The sequence below is a fragment of the Panthera onca genome, chromosome A2, assembly GCF_046562875.1.
Source record: "Panthera onca isolate mPanOnc1 chromosome A2, mPanOnc1 haplotype 2, whole genome shotgun sequence".
Classification (NCBI taxonomy): Eukaryota; Metazoa; Chordata; class Mammalia; order Carnivora; family Felidae; genus Panthera; species Panthera onca.
The window spans coordinates 13,174,652-13,195,192 of NC_138340.1; the positions used below are offsets into that span (position 1 = coordinate 13,174,652).

The window sequence follows — 20,541 nt, forward strand, 5'->3', positions numbered from 1 at the left end:
TGTCTCGTGGTCCTTGGTGGGCAGCGGGATCAGGGATGCCCAGGCTGTGCGTGTGACCTAAAGCCCTCGTCCCAGAGGGTGGAGGGCAGGGATGGGCACCCTGGGCTGCTGGAGCAAAGTGCCACAGAATGTGTGGTCCCCCAGAGCAGGAGGTCAGAAGTCTGAAATCGGGGTGTCGGTAGGGTTGGATCCTTCTGGAGGTTCTGAGGGAGAATCTGTCCCATGCCTTTCTTCTGGGTTTTGGTGGCTGCTGGCACTCCTTGGCCATCCTTGGCTTCTAGACACATCGCTCCATGTCTGTCTCTGTTGTCATGTGTCCTCCCTGTGTGTCTGTGTCCTCTCCTGTTCTCGTTGGGACACAGGTCATTGGCTATAGGACAACCCTAAATCCAGGATGAATTCTCAAGATCCTTAGGAATTACACCTGCAAATAAGGTCACATTCTGAGGTTCTAGGGGTTAAGGGATGGACATACCCTGTGTGTGTGTGTGTGTGTGTGTGTGTGTGTGTGTGTGTGTGTGTTAAAAACCAAGTAACAGGAGCTCCTGGGTGGCTCAGTGGGTTAAGCATCTGACTTCAGCTCAGGTCAGGGTTTCACAGTTTGTGAGTTTGAGCCCCATGTTGGGCTTTGTGCTGACAGCTCAGAGCCTGGAGCCTGCTTCGGATACGGTGTCTTCCTTCCTTCCTTCCTTCCTTCCTTCCTTCCTTCCTTCCTTCCTTCCTTTTTTGAGAGAGAGACAGACAGAGCACGAGCAGGGAAGGGGCAGAGAGAGGGGGAGACACAGAATCCGAAGCAGGCTCCAGGCTCTGAGCTGTCGGCACAGAACCCAACGCGGGGCTCGAACCCATAAACTGCCAGAGCCTGACCTGAGCTGAAGTCGACACCTAACCGACTGAGCCACCCAGGTGCCCCTCTGTGTCTCCCTCTCTCTGTCCCTCCCCTGCTTGTTCTCTCTCTCTCTCTCTCTCTCTCAAAAATAAATAAAACATTTAAAAATAAAACCACATAACAAAATTTACCATCTTAACCATTTTTTAAAGTTATTATTTATTTATTTATTTTGAGAGAACGCACACATGAGCCAGGGAGGGGCGGAGAGGAAGAGAACCCCAGGCAGGGTCCTCGCTGTCAACACACACACGGCGCGACTTGGGGCTCAATCGTGAGATCATGACCTGAGCCACAAATCAAGGGTCGGACGCTTAACTGACTGAGCCACCCAGGCGCCCCTCACCCTAACCGTTTTTAAGTGTCGCGTGCAGTGGCCTTAAGTCCGTCCACACTGCTGTGCAGCCGTCCCCGCCCTCCATCCCCAGAACACTTGTAGACGGGAAACTCTACCCCTGTTAGCTCCCCACGCTCCCTTCTCAGGCCCTGGCACCCGCGCTTCTCCTTTCTGTCCCTATGACTCCGACTACTCTGGGTACCTCCTGTGAGTGGAGTCCTACAGATTTGTCCTTTTGCGGCTGGCTTATCTCACTCAGCGTAACGTCCTCGCGGTCCCTCCGTGTTGCAGCCTGGGGCAGAATTACCTTCCTTTTTAGGGCCCCGTCCTCTTCCACTGCGTGCACGCGTCACGTTTTTTTCCCCGTTCGTCTGCCGAGAGGCGTTTGGGCTGCTTCCACGCTCTCCTTCTTGTGAGAGGGCTGCTGTGAACGTGGGTGTGCAAACGCCTCCTCCAGAACCTGCTTTCAGTTCTTTGGGGATATTCCTAGAAGTGTAGTTATTGATTCCCATGGTAATTCTGTGTTTGAATGTCAAGGAGCCTCCGTAGGGTTTTCTGTAGCGGCTGTGCCCTTTTATATTCCTGCCAACAGGGCGCAAGGGTCCTAGTTGCTTCGCATCCTCACAAACGCTTGTTTGGGCTTTTTGATAGTAGCCTGTGGACATATCCTTTTGGAGCACAGGGTTCAGCCCATTGTACACTTGACCGGGCTCTCCCGGCCCACGTGGGGCCAGCAGCAGCCGCCGTGTCCCCCTGGGCTGCGGACCTTCTCAGAGCCTCGAATGTGCCAAGACACCCCAGTCTGTGATGTGCCTGCGCCGTAGCATTTTCCCAGAGCGTGACCCCGCGTGGGTCACCTGTCGGCTTTGTGGCGTTAGGGGCTGCAGTGGGGGAGGCTGGTGGGTGCACGGGTGCCTCTCGCCGTGTTTGAGCTTTGCCACGTTTGGGGGCTGGGGGCGTCCCGCAGAGGCACCTGATCGGGGCCATGGGGATTGAAACCCCGAAGCCAAAACCACAGAAACTGAACTTTCCTCCAACATCTTGTCTGGGTCAGTCACTCAGATGTGAGAGTGAGGAAGTGGGCCAGGGCCAGAGCGGAAACATGAAGAAAAGCAGCGAAAGCAACCCAGCCGTGGGCTCGGGCAACAGCAGGTGGCCGTGACCCCAGTGCTGCAGGCGGAAGGCAGGATGGGGGTGCCAAGAAGCCAAGGGAAGTGAGGAGACGGGCATGGGGACACCATGTGGGGGGCCTCTCCCCTCTGCTCCTCTCCCTGTAGCCGCAGCGATCCAGACCTGTTTTGTCTGCCCTTCACTTGCCTTCCTCTAGCCCACCCACCTCGGGCTATATCGGAACCTGTCAAGCCCGTTCCCACCTCAGGGCCTTTGCTTGTGCTGTGCCTGCTCCCCAGTATTCTTTTTCCTCCAGCTTTTTGCATGGCTCGGGCTGTCACTTGCTTTAGGTCATGGCGCAAATCATGTCCCCGATCCCTCTCCACTCCTGGTATTTTCTACCTCTTCCTGTTCCAGTTTTCTTCCTCACCCTTCTCATTACCTGACAGTTTTGTTGGTGTGCCAACGGATGGTCTGTGGGGGCTGGACCACGGTCTGCTTTACCCACTTCTGCATCCCTGGCACATAGTTCAAGGATGACACTCAGGCTGGCAAGGAGTGATGTTCGTTGACAGAAGAAACGAATCCGGATCCGGGGGCATTGGTGAGGGTTACAATCAGATGTCCCTGGTGGCTTAAACAAATGGAGGGTTAGCTCTTTTTCTGGAGGGAGGCCACCCAGGGCCGGTGGAGCAATGTCACGAACTCTTGGCGGGGATCCCCGGTTCCTACATCATAGTTGTGCCATTGTCCGTATGTGGGTTTCACCTCATGGCCCAGGGTGGACTGCACCTGCTCCAGCCATCACATCCACATTCTGGCCACGTGCACTCAACACTCTCCTCATCTGAAAGCCTGCAAAACTCCCATTTGATCATATTTCAGCCTGGAGTGCCGACTCTGCTTCTTCCCTCCCTCCCTCCCTTCACTAAACTGAGGGCTGCTGTCTGCTAGGCACTGGAGAGACAGGTTAAGGGGTAGGGAGACCCAACTAACCCAACCCAGTCCAGTGCTATGTGCACTGATGGAGGACAGGCTGACAAGACAGGAACACAAGGGACATATCCCATCAGTCCATGGCATACCAACAGCTCTCCACCCTCTCCCCCTGCGCCAGCACTGACCCCAGGAACTGAGGCTGTCAGGCTGGGGGCTGCTGGGGGCTGGGCCAGGGCCGGATCCTCTCAGAACCCGGCACCACCCAGCAAGGGGTTGGCAGAGTGGGAGCGGGCACCAGGATTTAGACACCCCGTCCCTGCCCATCACCCGTCCCTGCCCCACACCCCAACAACAGCTACTGGCCCCACCGGGTGTCTGCCCTGCGTCCCTCCTCCAAAGCCAGCTGGGACTCTTGTCTGCCATACCCCCAAAGCACCCCCGGGGCTGCCCCAGCAGCCCCTGCAGAAACCAGCAGCTCTGGAGGCCTTGGTCCCAGGAGGACGCAGGTGCAGGGTGGGGCAGGGCAGGGGTGGGCATTCCCCACTGAGCCCAACAAACGCACACACTCACGCAGGGGCTATGTTCTGGCTTCTGAGCCCAGGCGGCTGGTCTCAGCGGCATCCAGGCCTCTTACGGGCTGCCCTGCTCCCGGGGTGCCCCTGAACCCAGAAACCTGGGGGTGGTGGGAGGGAAGGGAGTGTCTGCTTTGCTCTCGAGGGAGCCCCCAGTGACTGCAGCAGGATGGGTGGGCGGCCCTCGAGCCCCCTGGACAAGCGGCAGCAACAGCACCTGAGAGGTGAGCCGGCACGGGGTGAGGTGGGTCGGGGGCCAGGTGGGGTTCAGGGCCAAGTTTGTCCGACACGGTGGCTGACTGTAGCAGGATGCCCTACGTTCCAGATAAGCAACGAATATTCTTGTTTTGTATGAGTATGTCCCACATTTTGCCTGGGGTACATACTTATGCGAAAAAATGACTCCTCATTTCTCTGAAATTCAAATTTCATTGGCGTCCTGTAGTTTTACTCGGTAAATCTGATAGCCCTATTCAGGGCGTGGGTTCGGGGTGAGGGCGGGGGGCCAGGTGGGAGGTGTCCCAAGCCCAGCCAGACCTCCTGGGACGAGTTTTCTGCGGGGGACACGGTGGGGTCGAGAATCCTTCCGCCCTCCTGGACTCGTGATCTAGACCAGGAAGGAAAGCCAAGTTATCATTGCAAGAATGGCAGTTGATTGATGAGCACGGTGGAGAACCCCCACGCTCCCCACATCGGGGGAAGAAGGAGGGGTGGACAACTGCCCACTGAGATGAGGGCCAAGCCGGGGCTGGAGGGATGTGACGGAGTTGGTGGGCAGATGTGGGAAGAGCATCCCAGGTAGGGGGAACAGCATGTGCACAGGCATGTGGCAAGTCTTACCAACACCCAGACCATCCAAGTTCACACCACGGCCGCTTACTGTGTGACCTTGGGTGAATGACTTCATCTCCTAGGTCTCATTCTCTTATCTGCAAAACAGGGATAGCAACAATCCCTATCTCATGGAACCATTGTAAGGATTCAGTAAGTTACTCTATGCCGTGTTTTTCTTTTTCTTTTCCTGTAGGGGCTTAAACAAGATAAAGATTCATTTCTCTCTCCTATAGGGAGGTACAGTGGCAGGCAGGCTGATACAAGTTAGACACCCGAACTCCTTCGCTTCATCATTCTCCCATGCATGGCTTTTGTGCCTAAGGCCACCTCATGGTGCATAATGCCTGCTGATGCTCCGGCCGTTGGGTCCACATTCCAGGCAGCAGGATGGATTCATGGTTTACATACAGCCAAGTGCACACATCTTAGGGGAACCGCTTGACGGACTTTAACACTTGTGTGGTCGCTTCCTAGATGGGGTCACCCCGGAAAATTCCCTGGGGCTAGGGTGAGGCTCTTAAAAGATTTTGAAAACCTCCCCATGGAAGGGGCAAGAGGGAACTCGGGTGGGATGGCTCCGTTCACCGCCTCGATTGTGGCGATGGTTTCTTGGGCTGGAAAGGTGTCAAAGCTCATCAGATCGGATGCTCTATACGATTAAAATTTATTGTACGTCTGTTATAAATTAAGCCCGGGTCACCCAACTCCCCCACCCCCTGTTCCCACGTGGATGGAAACAGTCTGTGGAGGGTTAAGGGTGAATGGAATTTGGAGCACCTCTCGTTGGGCAGCTTTGGGGCAAGGGTAGGAGCTCACAAGCGGCTTCCCCGCCTGTTCGGCCCGCCCCAGGCAGGTCTGGTTCAACCGCCTGAGTGTCCCCTTGTCCCTGCAGGCCAGGTGGACACCATGCTGAGGGACTTCCTGCCCTGCTACCGCGAGCAGCTGGCGGCCTCTGTCCTGCGACAGATCTCCCGTGAGCTGGGGCCCCAGGAGCCCGCCGGATGCCAGCTGATGCGCAGTAAAGTGGGTGCCACAAAGGGAGGGGGCGCCGGTTCGGTTGGGGGCCCTCCTGACGCCTTCGCCCCTGCTGGCGCCGAGACCCGGGAAGACTGTTAAAATGCATCCTTTGAACAAACGTGCGCTGGGCCCCTACTGCATGCCACGTCCTAGGCCGGACGCTGGGGACACAGTGGCGGTGGGGGTGGGTCCTGCCATGCGCCACCCCTCCCCGCCCCCACCCCGGCTCACAGCGTGACGGGGAGAGGAATGACAGACTACTGTATCGCGTTGCAGCATCATTGCCGCTAGGTGCCATGAAGACAAGATGAGAGGCAGTGTTGGGGGTGGGGGTGGGGGTGGGGAGTCGGGGGGCAGGGAGGCCCCCTCTGAACGGAGATGTACAGGACGAGAAGTTGCTGGACGCGGAGCCCGGGATGAGAAGGGGATTCTAGGGGGAGGGCACAGCCAAATTCTGAAGTTGAGAAAGGCTCGTCTTGTCTACTGGGCATGAAACATGCCCCTTGGACCCTCAAGCCTTTGCACGTGCGGCACCCTCTGCCTGGCGCACCCTCCCTGTTCCTCCTCGTGCTTCGGCCACCGCTTCTTCCAAGAAGCCTTCCTTGATCGGCACAGCCCCTCCCTGGGCTGGGTGCCTCCTCTGGGATCCCCGTCCCGCTGTTTATCCAGGGAAGCCTTGGGTCACACGTCTGCCTCCCCCATCTGTCTGCCCTGGGAGGGCAGGGGCCAGGCTTTGTCCCCACCCCCCACCCCAAATCCCTTGCGTCCATGTGGTGCCCGCACACAGTAGGAGCTCAGGACGTTTCTTGATAGGACGTAAGAGCCTAGAGCTGCCTGGCCCCAACTCCAGATGTTGCCAAGCCAACAAATGACTCCACGTGCCCTGTACCACCCACCCTGTCCTCACCAGCCTGGGAAATGAGTCTCTGACTAGTGAGGAAACTGAAGCACCCGAGGTCGCCCTGCCAGCGAGGGGCAAGGCAGGATTTGAGGGGCGCCTGGGTGGCTCAGTCGGTTAAACATCTGACTTCAGCTCAGGTCATGATCTCACGGTCTGTGAGTTCGAGCCCCGCATCGGGCTCTGCTGACAGCTCAGAGTCTGGAGCCTGCTTCCGATTCTGTGTCTCCCTCTCTCTCTGCCCCTCCCCTGCTCATGCTCTGTCTCTGTCTCTTGTCTCTCAAAAAATAAACATTAAAAAAAAAAAAAAAAAAAACAAGAGGCAAGGCAGGATTTGAACCTGGAGCCCATGCTGGTTATTGACACTTCCCCGATCAGGGCTCTGAGTTGTTCCTACCTCTCTCAGATGACTCCTTTTTCAGCTCTGCCTGCCCTGGGGTGGAGGCTCCCCGACACTGTGGACACAGAGCCCTCTCTCACCCGGGACTCTCCTTGTCCTGCCTAAGGCATCATGGGACCGCGGGTGTGGTCCCCACCTGCCCCTTTACCGCCTGTAGGTTCCGGCCACGGGGGCCAGGGCACAGTTGACGTTGGGGTTCGACAGTGTGGGGGCTTTCCCCTGGCTTCAGTTTGAACATCTTATAAAACACTTATCATATATCATTTCTATAATCATGTTTTAACAATATCACTAGGAAAAATCTCAGACCTCGGAAAAGGTTTGGAGAATCATTTAGCCAACACGTGACTTTCTATCAAAGAATGAAAACATCACAAATGCAGTTAGCGTATTCACAGGATATTTATCGAGCACCGTCTGGGTTACCGGGACTTGCTCTGGGACCCGGTGATGAAATAAAAGGCACACGGTTCAGGTGGCCAGGTAGTGAGAAGAGTAACAAAGGTAATAAAACAAAGGGATGCCCCATCCTGCCCAAGGGAGGGGTCTGTGGGCAGAGGACTGGCTGTTTCTCCCTTGAAGGTAAACTCCACCGGCTCCACGACCCAGCAATCCCACTTGTATCAGTTAGCTAATGCTGCATAACAAAACATCCCACAACCAGTGGCTGGAAACAACACACACGTATCACAGTTGCCGTGGGTCAGGAATCCAGACACAGCCTCCTGAGTTTCCTTCTTTCAGGGTCTCTCACAGGCTGCAATCAAGATGTCGGCCAGGGCTGGGGCGCCTGGGTGGCTCAGTCGGTTAAGTGGCCGACTTCGGCTCAGATCATGATCCCGCGGTTCGTGAGTTCGAGCCCCACAGCGGGCTCTGTGCCGACAGCTCGGGGCGTGCGTGGAGCTTGCTTCGGATTCTGTGTCTCCGTCTCTCTCTGCCCCTCCCAGACTTGCACTCTGTTTCTCTCAAAAATGAATAAACCTTAAAAAAAATTAAAAAAAAAAAAAGACGTTGGCCAGGGCTGGGGTGTCATCTGAGGCTCAGGGGGAGGTGGGGACAAGGTGTCTGCCCCCAGGACTGTGGGGAGGACTGAATCCGCGTGTATTTGGAGCTCTCCCAAACAAGTGCATGCCGTGGGCAGGCTTAGAAAGGTTACAGGGCTACCTCAGCAGCACCCGGGCACCCTGGACTTGGTAGAGCCTGGGATGGGGGGTGTGGAGTGGGGTGCTCTCCAGGCGGTCTGGACGTGGGGACACCGGTCTGTGCCCCTGACACCCACTGGTCCCTCTTCCCGCAGAAGCTTCCCCGAGTCCGTGAGCACCAAGGGCCTCTGACCCAGCTGTGGGGCCACCCGCCTCGGTGGCAGCCGATCTTCTGTGTCCTGCGGGGGGATGGCCGCCTGGAGTGGTTCAGCCATAGGGAGGTAAGGAAGCGGCTCTCCTCCCTTCCCTCCTGGCCTCGCCGGGCCACGCTCCTCGGCATGGGTTTTGGGGTCCAGCTCCCAACATGGTCCTCTCTCCTGTCTTCAGTCACCTAGTATGAATTGAGGGTCCCTATGAGATGGGCCTGGGGTGGGCAACCACCCCCCGCTGGGCTGGGTAGGAAAACCGAGGTCCAGGCCAGGAGTCGCGACTTCCTCATGGTCATCAGCAGAGCTGAGGTTGAAACCGAGAGGCCTTCGCACATCACGCCTGGCTGGGGAGCTCGGGCAGGTCATTTGTGCTCCTGGGACTCAGTTTCCACCTCTGTGAAATGGGTTGGTGCTGGTCCACGTCATATGGGGCCGTGAGGATTCAAGGAGATAACCTTCGTATAATATTTAGGACTGGCCTAGCACCCAGTGGGTACTGGGTGCTCGACTACAGGGGAGGGAGGGAGAGAGGAGGGGTGGGGGACTTTCCTAGCTAACCCCAAGCCTTCCCCTGATCCCACAGTTGGGACACGGAAGCCGTGGTTTAGACCTGTCCCAAGTTGGTTCTCTGGATGCCTTTCATAGGAATATGAGAATGGGGGCCATCCCCTCAGCTCCGTGGCCTTGACAGGGTATACTGTCCTGACTTCCCAGCGTGACTATCTCTGCCTGTTGGATGCTCTCTGCCCAGTCCCCTCAGGTAAGGTTCCCGAGATCTCAAGAGCACGTTTCTTAACGTCAGAACTGTTGACAGTTGGGGCCAAATCATTCTTTGCAAGGGGCGGGGCACCCCATACATTGCGGGATGTTAAACAGCATCCGTGGCCTCCACCCACTCGATGCCCGTAGGACACCCCCCCCACCCCCCGCGAGGTGTGACCATCAAAAATATCTCCAGACACTATCAAGTGTCCCCCGGGGGCAGCATTGCCCTTTGGGTGAGTACCCCAGCTCTAGCAAGAGAAATATCCACTCTTACTAGAGTGAGAAGGAGAGTTGGGACACTGGACCGGAATCAAAGTAGCGAGGGTAAAAACAATAAAACCCGATGTTAGCAAGCATGTGGGGAGATAGTCACGGGTGGGCGGGACTATCACACAGATTTGCTGCAGGGGGTACTGTTCAGCCTAGCATTCCCAGGAGGGTTTCCCACCCTCCCTCCCTTCCCTCCTCCTTCTACTTCCTCTCTCTACCCCCCTCTCTCTTTCATGACCACAATACCGTGCAGGAATAGGGAAAGGAACCGCATTATTGGACTGGCATATGTATGACGAGTGCTCAGCGCGGGGCTCGTGTGATCTCACTGAGCCTGCCCAGAAGCCGGCCCCATCGCTAACTACCCCATTGCACAGATGAGGCCACTGAGGCTGAGGACTGTCACACAGTAAGGGACAGAGCCAGAATCGCATTTCTGCTTCCCTGTGGCGCTATCCTGCCACCAAACGATGCAAAGAGGTAGCAATAAGGACAGTTTGCAGAAATGTTGGTGCTAGCGGAAAGAAGAAAATCTATCCGAATACCCGGCCCTCAGGGGTTGATGAAATCAATTATGGCCCAGCCCTGAGAAAGGAAAGCTGGGTAGCCGCTGAAGGTGCCCCAGACGTATGCAGGAACAAAAAGGCCAGTTATAGACCGGAAAAGTTCATCTTCTCACTCAGATGCACATCATGCGCTTTGTGCGGATTTTAAAATCTGGGGTAATGCCCCCCAACAAAGCGTTAAAGGCTGTTATTGCCTCCGGAGGCTGCCGTTGAAGGGCCGGGATGCCCAGGGATTTCCACCTTCTGGATTACCGCATCTTGCTGCGGTTCTGGAAATCAGAAGAAAAAAGTGAGGCTTTAGGGCCCTCCCCCTGCAATAAATTAACCCCCTCCCCCCAAATTCACTCACCCTGGCTCCCCCACAGTTCTCCCAACGGGTCATCGATATCACTTTTAGGCCCATTTTATAGGCAGGGAAGCCGAGGTCCAGGTAGGAAAAGCGTGCCCTACACACAGAGCTAGCAAGTGACTTGGCCGGGTTTGAATCTGGCCCTGGCTGACTCCCAGGGCAAGCAGGGCTCAGATGACGACGTGCCAACTCAGACAGACTGGTGGTGGCTGTCCAGGCCTCCGTGTTGAGGAGGATGCTGAGGCTCAGAAACAACGCTGGGATGGCTCGCTGATGTCTCCCCTGGGCGCACCTCCCCCTGGGACCGAGCCAGAATAAGGATAGTGTTGGCAACTGCCCGAGCGGGCGGCGGGGGGTGGGGGTGGCGGCGCTTTCATGGGTGTTTTCTTCCAGCGAATGAACGACTGATTGTAGAGTGAGTGAGTGAAGGATGACACAGCCTCCTCCGTCTGCTTCCAGGAGAGCATACCCAGGAAGAGCCCGAACCCCTCCTGGAAATGCCCGTGAACTTCCCCCTGTTCCTGCAGCACCCCTTCCGCCGGCACCTCTGTTTCTCCGCGGCCACGGGGGAAGCGCGGCGGGCTTGGAGGCTGGCCCTCCAGGGTGGCATCCGGCTCCGTGGGACAGGTGGGTCCCAGGAAAGGTCAGGCAGCTGCGTGTCCTGGGGTCCGAGGCGAGATAGCTCTGCCCCTGCTGCCTGTGGGGTCCTCTCCCAAGTTTCCAGTTTGTTTACGAAATGGCTTGTGGGGGGAGACAGACGTGACAACGGGCTGTGATGGGGACAGGGCCCTGTGGGAGCTTAGCCTGGGAGATCAGGGAGGGCTGCTCAGAGGAGGGTGTGTCGAAGCTGGGGCCAGCCAGGGGAAGAAGGGGAACAGGACCAACATGCATGTTGAGCAGGCTGTTGAGCGCCCAGATGCGCCTATCAGGAGGGGCCGTGCAGCCTGGCCTGTGACTACCCACAGGGGATGCTTTTTCCTAAATCCAAGTATCAAGGTGCCTTATGGGCCAGTGATGGTCCTGGGGCACCATGTTCCTGCAGAGGGCCCTGCTTGTGCAAGCGTCTGGAGACGGGTGAGATTTAGGTGTCTGGGGACCTGGTGAGGAGGTGGAGGGCTTCCTGCCCGGGTGAGAGGGAGCCAGGCAGAGGTGAGAGCAGGGGAGAAGTGGGCTGGCACTCAGGAACTGCCCCCTCAGTCTTGCAGCGCAGTCAGGCCCCCGCAGCCCGTGCCTTCCTGGACGCCTTAAGACTCTATCGGCAGCGCCGAGGCCACTTTGGCGAGGACGACGTGACCCTGGGCTCGGATGCCGAGGTCAGTGCGGTGCAAGGCCGCCCCTGGGACCCCTCTAGGCCCGCCGCGGGCGCCTACGGCCCCCTCTCCCGCAGGTGCTGACCGGGGTGCTGATGCGGGAGCTGCTGCCGGCGCTGCGAGCCCAGACCCTGCCCGGCCTGCGGGGGGCCAGCCGCAACCGTGCCTGGGCCTGGACCGAGGTACACGCGGGTGGCCGCACAGAGGGATAGGGGCCGGACCCTGGGGCCCGTCTTCCCCCTCCCCGCGACTGTCCCCTAAACTCTCTGCGCGTCTCTCTGGCTCTCCGTCTCTGTCTCTCTCTTCCCCCATCCCGCCCCATCTCGGCTCGCTGTCGCGCCTCTGGCCCGTGTGGGGTCCCCTTGGCCGGTCCGGGCAGCTCCTAGACGCAGTCCACGCTGCCGTCCTGGCCGGGGCCTCCGCCGGGCTCCGCGCCTTCCAGCCGGAAAAGGACGAACTGCTGGCGGCCCTGGAGAAGACCATCCGCCCGGACGTGGACCAGATTCTGCAGCTGCGGGCGCGCGTGGCGCGGAGGCTGCGGGGTGAGACCTGGGGGCGGGGCCTGGGCCGGGAGGGGCGGGGCCAGGGGCCTGACTGGTAGGCGGGGAACTGGGTGGGCGTAAGGGGTGGGGCCGAGAATCCGGACCGAAGACCCTGCGGGACAGGGCAGGACAAAGAAAGGGCGGGGCATGAGGGGCGGGGTATAAGTTGGAGTATGGGCGTGGCCTCGGGCCAAGGCTGGAGGATGCCAGACAAGGGCGGGGTCAAGAGCGAGGTCGCGGCCGTGGAAAGGCGGCGGGCTAGGGATGGGGCTAATGACATCCAGTCGGGAGAGGGGTGGAGGCACAGGTAGTGGCAGACCTGACCCGGGTTGTCCCGGTCAGACGGCGGAGGCTCCCACTCTGCTCAGTGACAAAGACAACCGGGTTGGAATCCAGACTCTGGCCTCTCGGGCGTACGGCTTTGAGCTCATTGCTGCCGCACGCAAAGCCTCAGTTTTCTCACCTGTAAAATGGTCGAACAGGGTGCTCAGAGTCTGAGCCCCTGTCCTCCTCGTGCTGAGCCCCGGGCCGCCTGCGCCCCCTTTGCGGAATCACCTTGCGGAGGAGACCCGGGCTAGTGTCTTCCCATTCCAGGGGAGGTCGAGGGCCCCCTGGAGACCTGCCTGCGCGGGAGGGTGGACACACAGCTGTCCCGGGTCACGCAAAAGCTGCTGAGCACCGTGGAAGCCGTGCTCTCAACAGTGCAGACCCTCCTAGCCCAGGGCATGGACCGCCTGTCTCGCCACCTGCGTGGGAGCCCCTCTAGCACCCGTTTGCGCAAGGAGGTGAGCTCCCGGGGTGGGGTTCATTCGACGGACGTGCGGCGTGTTAACCTCACAGAAGAGTTGCGTGAACCCTCTCACTTTCTGTTTGAAAGCCTCCTTTGAAAACCGTTTCCGAACTCTGCCCCAGGGTGCTTTTTTCTTATTGTAGACCACCATGCTCTGGTCGTTGAGGGGTACAGTTTAAAACACGGTCGGGGGAGGAGCAAAATGACAAGAGAAGCATTTTAGCAACATGGGTCTGGAATCACCTACCCTCAAATACCTCCTCTTCCCGTTCCTCTGTTTGCCAGAGCCCATCCCCCATCCCCTAAGCCAGTGACTTCTGCTGCATGCAGGTCGCCACTGTTCTTCTGATATTAAATGAACACCTACTAAGTGCCAGGAGAACTTCAACTCATTAAGCCTCCGTTTCAGAATCACTTCCTCTAGGAACTTTCCCTGCTCCCTCTCTGCATCCACAGCCACCTGTGCTTCCTTCCTCTTATACACCTCTGTAGTTGACTGTCGATAGTTTATCTTCCCCAGCTTTTCTGTGAGCTCCTTGAGGGCAGAGACCATATCGGGTTACTCCATTTCGGTGGCCCCAGAGCCAAGGACAGAGAGGGGATCAGGTGACGGGTGCGGGTGTGACAAGGGCTGGTGTGCCTGTTGCCCCTCAGTCGTGCCAGCACGGCGTGTTATCCATTTCTTTCAGGTTTTACCATTTTACGTCTTTATCATGCATTTTGGGGGTAATGGCTGAGGTGGGATGTGTTTCCGTTTGCATTTCTCTTGCTGCGAATTGGCTGTGAGGTCCTTGGCCCGGCTTTTCCATCGACTGATGGTGTTTTTCTCACCTGACTGCCATCGGGGCACAGGTTTACTCATTTGGGGAGATGCCATGGGACTCAGAGCTGATGCACGGCTGCTACCGTGAGGCTGAGCGAAGCCAGAAGCGCCTGGGGCAGCTGGTGGCGCCATTTGGCTTCTTTGGCACACGAAGCCTGGTATTTGGGGCCCAGGATCTCGCACAGCAGGTGAGGGCGAGTGGGGGGTATCGTGCGGACATCAGCCCATAAGCAGGCTGTGACCGCACGTGGTGGACAGGGCCGTGGTGCTATGGGAGCTCTGAAGAGACATTTGATTCATCTCCAGGGCTAGGAGGACCCCCCAGGAGGAGAGGACTTTCAAACTGAAGCAGCGGTGGGAGGAATGGGGGGTGGAATACGTCCTGGGTAGAGGGAACGGCACTGGGAGGTGAGGGAGTTCGTCTGCATTTGGAAGCCATTTAGAGACACTGGGCTGTAGGCTTCGAGTGAGGGCAGCAAGGCGGGAGATTTGCCAGCAAGGTGGAGGGGCAGGTGGGTCAGGGACTTGAGTATGGGGTGAAGGGGCCAGGCTCTGTCCTGAGGGCCATGGGGAGCCACAGCAGGTGTGTGAGCAGGGGAGGGGCGTGACCAGATTCCAAATTTAGGAAGCCCTACCTGCTGTGGGGAAGAGAGGCTGTTGGGGGCAGGAATAGAGGACGCAGGAAGGAGGCCTGAAGCAGAATGGGCACTGTTGGTGGAGAGAAGTGGCGTGTGTTTGAAGGCCAAGGGAATGGGACCTGCTAAATTGACATGGTGAGTGAAGGAGACGGGGATGGAGAAGACCGAGTGCTGCCTGGTACAGTTGTTCAAGTTGTACGCTGCACAAGAGCGCTCAGGCAACGAGGCTGAACTCTGACCGGCTCTCCGCTCCCCAGGCCGAGCACCCAGGCACCATCCTCCAGAGCGGAGGGCACTTTCTGCTAGATTACACACAGATCCCCACTGATTGGATGATGCCCCAGTCCTGAGCTGTTTCCTGAAACAAGAAGGAGGCTGGGGAAAAGTGACTGGTCGGGTCAGTCTGCGTGCTGAGAAGGGTCAGCCAGGCAGGCACAGGGCTCCGTCGGCCGGAGCGTGATTCTCGGGGCTCTAGCAGGTTACTCTTCCCGCAGCTTATGGCTGACGCCGTGGCCACCTTCCTACAGCTGGCGGACCAGTGTCTGACCGCAGCCCTGGACTGCACCCAGGCTGCCCAGCAGTTGGAGAAAGTCAGGGGGCGTGTGCTGAAGGTGAGGTCCACCGGGAGGGCATGGCAGATGGCAGATGGCAGTGGGCCCGGGCTCCCAGAGGGCCACTGGACTGGCCGCTGCTGCTTGTCCCCCCCCCCCGCAGAAGTTCCAGTCGGACAGCAGCTCAGCACGGAGGAGGTTCATCCGTGGATGGTTGCTCTGTATCTTCTTGCCCTTTGTGTTGAGCCAGCTGAAGAGTAGCTGCAAAGCGGTGAGAAATGGGGCACATACACGCAGGGCCCAGAGGACAGCCATGTGCCTGTGTCTTTCTATAAAAGTGGGCAGAATGCTCTCTCTCTCAGAGACTATTGTTCCCTGAGCCCTGTGGTTGGGTTGCATGGGGGGCCCATGCATTGTATCTCAGAGAAGGGAGGAGGCAGAGAGGGAATGTGTGTGTGTGGGGGGGGGGGGGAGGGGTTGCCAGGTGGCCAGGGAGGGTCTTCCAGAAAATGACACCTGAGAAGCAGTGAACTGATGGCATGAGCCATGGCCTGGGGAAGACACAGCATGTGCAAAGACCCTGAGGTAAGACTATGCCTCGTGCGTTGGAGGCAAGCATGGCTGGTGCTCAGTGAGTGAGGGGGTTGGAAGGCAATGAGAGAGAAGGTCACAGGGGCCCGGTCACATGGGGACACCAGGCAGGGGTCTGCTTCAGGCGCTCACAGGATCCTCTAGAAGAAGAAGCTGGGAGGGGGGTTGGCCAACAGAGATCCCCGCACAATTCCCATTGAGATGTGCCGTGCTGTGGTTCATCAATGCCCGCAACAACCTGAGGGCATATGGATCCAGGAGTTCATTTTAAAGATGAGGAAACTTAGTCCCAAGGTCCCCCAGCTGATCAGGGTCAAGACCGCAGCCCTCTCCTCCAGCCCAACCCCTCACCCACCTCTGTTCTAGGAGCTGCCTGAGTTCGAAGGGGAGGTCCTCGCCGTGGGTAGCCCGGCCCTGACCATCGAGGGTATCTATGAAGACATTGTCCGGGGGGTCCTGCTGCGGAGGATTGATGGAGGTGAGCCCCATTCCTCTATGGCTCAAGGAAGCCTGGTGCCCCCTGGCTGTATATACCAAGCTCCACCGGGTTCCCCATCACCTCTTACTTCCTGTGAACACTAACCTTTGACTGAATGTTAGGACTGGGACAGATGGGGACTAGGGTGAGCGAGATGGGGACTAGGGCAGCGATGGAGGTTCCCTAAAGGAGGGGGCATTGGGGCAAGGCTGTAAGGGGTGTGTAGGAGTTCTCAGGCTGAAGGGAAGGAGGTAAAATTCAGAAACTGGGGATACAAGACACATTGACCTTTATTCATTCAGCAACCACTCCCTGTTTTTTTGTTTGTTTGTTTTTTTTTTTTGTTTTTTTTTGTTTTTTTCTGGGCTGGCATTGAAGCCCCGAGAGTCCTTGGATCTTCTGGGCTGGGAAGTGGTTCCAGAACCATCTCTTCTCCTTCTTGCTTCTTCAGTTTGCTCGTGACCCACTGCCTGTGGCTGAAGAGATGTGTGCTCGGATGAGCCACGTGACTTTCAGGGGATGTCATGGCATCCGCGTGGCTGATACAGAGGATATGAAGGGGAATGGAAGGAGAGGAGGCAGGAGGCTGCTGGGGCAGGTGTGCAGGGCCTTGAATAACAGGCAGAGGAGGTTAGGCTTTATTGGGCAGGCAATGGGGAGCCACGGAGGGTGTGTGAGCAGAGGGCAACACCGGCCACACCGGAAGCCAGGGGAGGAGGTTGAGGGCACAGTCCTAGAGGCAAAGGATGGACTGAAGGTGCAGCAAACAAGGGGATAGAGCCCAGGCGTGAAGCTGAGGTGGGAGCCTGAGGTTGTTGGGCGTCACTGAGGGCACAAGAGGGGCCACGACACTGGGAATGGTGTTTACAGGGAAGAGTGGAGTCCTGGAGCGCCTGTATCTGAAGGAGCAAACAGAAAGTAGGGACACAGAAGGAACAGTTGGAGAGGTGGGGGGGGGGGACCCGAAGACAGTAGGGTTCTAGAAGCCAGGAAGTAAGGGTGACAAAAAGAACTAAGTTCCCTTAGAAAAGGGGCATTTTAAAGGGAAGAAGGCTATTCTCTAATTGGGAAAAAAAAAAAAATCCAGAAACAGGTAACCTCAGAGAGTCTCTATTCCTAGAGGGGTCCTTGGTGGTGTTTCATCCTTAATTGACTTGTAATGTCTGCTTGGAGTGTTGTGTTGGCAGGTAGGGTTGGTAGGGGGCTCAGTGAAGATGTGGCGATTGACTAGCAATGTCTTCCATGGCCACAGGTATGGAGAGAGGGTTATTTGAGCCACTTGTTTTGGGTTCCTGGTTGAGACATTTCCTGCCATCCTTTGCCCTCTTGTGGCCTCTCTGAGAGAATGCATGGAATCCCCAGATGGGTCCAAAGGCTTATCTCTTGCTTTAGAACTGAAAAAGGCCCTTGGTGTCAGTGACATGTCCTGCACTCTGGATGGCTGCTCGGAGGCCCCGTGGGACCCAACAGGAGCAGGTGAGGATCTCACAAGCTCTTGGGCCATCCAGTGAATTGTTGGGGGGATGGTTCTTAAGTGTGGATTCCTGGATGGAACGGCGTATACCTTATCTCCTGACCCAGCCAGGTTGGCCAAGCTCACGGTAAACAAGGGCAGTGGGGAGCCACAGTGTTTGTCTGAGCCAGAGGTACCCTCTGACATGCACATGAATTTGTGTCCTATCGCATATTGCCAGGCCTCTGTGGAGCCTCTCCCAGTAGCTCTCGGTTCCCAACACTTCAAGGGGAGCTCATGGCGATGGGAGCCTTGGGCTCACCACAAGCCAGGGCTGCTCTGGGAGAGGGGTACAGGGAGCCATGCTCAGCACCGGGGGAGCCTGACCTCCTACTGCAGGATCCTACAGCGAGCGCTTTGTTGGAGCAGTAAATGCATATAGGACTGAGGCTGACACTGCTGGGAGGTGCCGGGGTCCTCAGCTCCAGCTGTGAGATGAAAATGTGTCATGGGGACTTCCCTGAAATGGGGCAGAAAACAACCGATCCAACCAGAAGCAGGCCAGGAGGCAGGACGGCTATAATCTGGATGTTCAGCACCCGGGGTAGGGGCAGGGATTCTGGAAGAGCTAACAGCTCAACCCCCTTGAGTATGACTGTTACGAGAGCCTTATGAGCCCACCCAACTAAGCAGTTCCCACATTTTTCATCCACAGAAACTCTGAGATCATGTGTGTTGTTTTTGGCTGCTCACTTTTGGGGGGGGGGGTGTCATTTGTTACACAGCAGCAGCTAACAGATACACCAATGATCTGGGCTAGCATCCCATAGTTGGTCAGTGCAGATAAACTGAAGAATATTCACACTTGCTGGCGTAAATGGAGATTCAACAGTCTTAGAAAGACTCCTGGGTGTCAAAATATTTGGGGATGTGCAATTGAGGTTGAGGTCTTGTTGAACGGGCCCCTTAATGTTTTTAACCAGAATCTAACCAGTGATGGTTATTTTGCTTCTAGTCTTTTGAGCTGTTATTGCTTCAGGAAATGACCTTGAACAGACTTTCCAAGCAAATGCAGGGTAAATCCCCCAATACGAAATCTCACGGTTTAGAGCATTTGTGTTTGTTACTTCAACAGCAGTGTCCAGACCATTCTCCACCAAGGTGGTCCCACCTGGTGCCCCTCACCTGTATGCAGGTGGCCCATTTCCCCATCGGCTGCACAGGCTATCCGCTGACTTGGGGTTTCTCAGATCTTCTGAGTGAATAATGGTGTCTGGTCATCATCTTAATGAGCATGTCTAATTGGAGAGGAGATTCAGCATCTTTTCATGTGTTTATGAGCTGTTTTTAGCTTCTTTTTGGTGAAACTTTGCTCCTCTCCTTGGCCCATTTATCTTCTGGGTGCTTATAATTTCCGCTCAGTTTCTTTTGCTAGGCTTACATGTACTGAGCATTTATTACGTGTCAGGCATTTGATGTATTTTGTCTTCCTTATGACGCTTTCTATTTTACAGACGAGGAAACTGAGGCTCAGAGAGGGACTTGTCCCAGGCAACCAGGCTCTGGTGCCGAGGTCCAGCCGCTCTGCTCACGGCCTCCTCCAGGAACATCCACAGCTGCGTCTCGACCGCATCTCTCTTCGTTCCCATCAGACAAATAAGTCAAAGCATCCATACCATTTCAAGGCTTTTATTTTTCTTTTATTATTAAACAATTTTTTTTTAATGTTTATTCATTTTTGAGAGAGAGACAGAGACAGAGTGTGAGCAGGGGAGGGGCAGAGAGAGAGGGAGACATAGAATCTGAGGCAGGTTCCGGGCTCCGAGCTGTCAGCCCAGAGCGCAACACGGGGCTCGAACTCATGAACTGTGAGATCACGACCTGAGCAGAAGTCTGACGCTTAACCGACTGAGCCACCCAGGCGCCCCTCTGAGGCTTTTATAACCCTCATATCTCTACCTCATTCCTCTCCAGAAACGCTGGGTTTCTTTACCCTCCCACCAACAGCATTTGTGCACGTTCTCTGTATCCTTTCCAAACACTAGGAATGTCCATAAGAGAAAAAAAAGTCAGTTGGAGGGACGCACACATTTCATTGTTTCATTTTGAATTTCTTTAATGATTGAATTGAACCTAAAAATAGGCTTATTGCCATTTTTCTCTTTGCGCTTTTTTTTTTTTTTTTAAAGTGTATTGCCAGTTCATGGCTTTGCCTACTTTCCTCTTCAGATTTTCTCTTTTTCTTATTGATCCCTAAAAACTCTTTGTATATTGAAGATATTAATGCTTTGCTATACGGTACAGGTATTTATTTATTTATTTATTTATCTATCTATCTATCTATCTATCTATTTAATTCGCAGCATGCTATAGACCTTTCGGATTTATTTGCTCCGAATCTTAACTTGGTATCTAGTTTCTCAGCTGAGAGCGAAGCAGTGATTGACTTCCCTCTGCCTGCCAGAGAAGCCACCTGTGTCCTGGCAGTTGACAGCTTCATTGTATCACAAGCCTTACAGCTGCTTCCGGAGCAGGTTCCGGAGGGATTTCCCCAGGGTCCTTCTGGGTTCAGCTTTCAGAGGGGGAGATGCAGACTCCCCGTGGAGATGGTTCCGCCTCTTTCCGCCCTGGCGTTTTCAGCCTCCCCAAAGAGAGTTTCTTCACTTTTCCTGACTTCACCCTCCAGCTCCAACTTCTGAGATAACATTTGGGCTTCGCAGCCTTGTACAGCTGTTGTTGTAGTTTTTAAACCCAGGATGTGATGTTAATCCTGCAAAACTGGAGAAACAAGAATGTGCCATCCAGTCCTCCTGGAGAAAATCGCTATTTGTCTTTGGTCCGAAAACCTTCTAGTCTTTTCTCAGTTTAGCAGGGTATGGGATACATCTTGTCACTCTGTTTTTCTAACTTAATATGAATGCTCTGGCCAGGTTCATAGAGTGCAGAATTGTTTTTGCCATTTTATCACAGAAAGTCGCTAACATACCCCTAAAGCAGAGCCCCAAGTGTGCCCCTACTCGGATTCAGCAGTGACCAGTGTGGCCAGACCCCCTTCCTCCACTCCCTTC

The 20,541-nt window shown here is 56.0% G+C and overlaps 1 protein-coding gene across 3 annotated transcripts; it reads left to right on the plus strand.

The window, feature by feature from the left end:
- The first annotated feature begins 99 nt into the window (after window positions 1-99).
- On the plus strand, window positions 100-19,796 carry NIBAN3 (niban apoptosis regulator 3). Of its 3 annotated transcripts, none has more exons than XM_060630593.3 (15): window positions 100-4,071; window positions 5,574-5,704; window positions 8,294-8,419; window positions 8,993-9,107; window positions 10,757-10,924; window positions 11,495-11,610; window positions 11,685-11,789; window positions 11,987-12,149; window positions 12,744-12,934; window positions 13,792-13,950; window positions 14,895-15,011; window positions 15,115-15,222; window positions 15,909-16,020; window positions 17,413-17,496; window positions 18,988-19,796. In XM_060630593.3, exons 1-15 carry the CDS (start codon window positions 4,017-4,019, stop codon window positions 19,131-19,133), a joined length of 1,896 nt encoding a protein of 631 aa, XP_060486576.3. In that variant the 5' UTR covers window positions 100-4,016; the 3' UTR covers window positions 19,134-19,796. The 3 variants fall into 3 exon arrangements, with proteins under 3 accessions (XP_060486576.3, XP_060486577.3, XP_060486579.3); XM_060630594.3 differs by having other exon boundaries at window positions 14,928-15,011; XM_060630596.3 differs by lacking the exons at window positions 100-4,071; window positions 5,574-5,704; window positions 8,294-8,419 and having other exon boundaries at window positions 9,050-9,107; window positions 10,691-10,924; window positions 11,685-12,149.
- The last annotated feature ends 745 nt before the right edge of the window (window positions 19,797-20,541 follow it).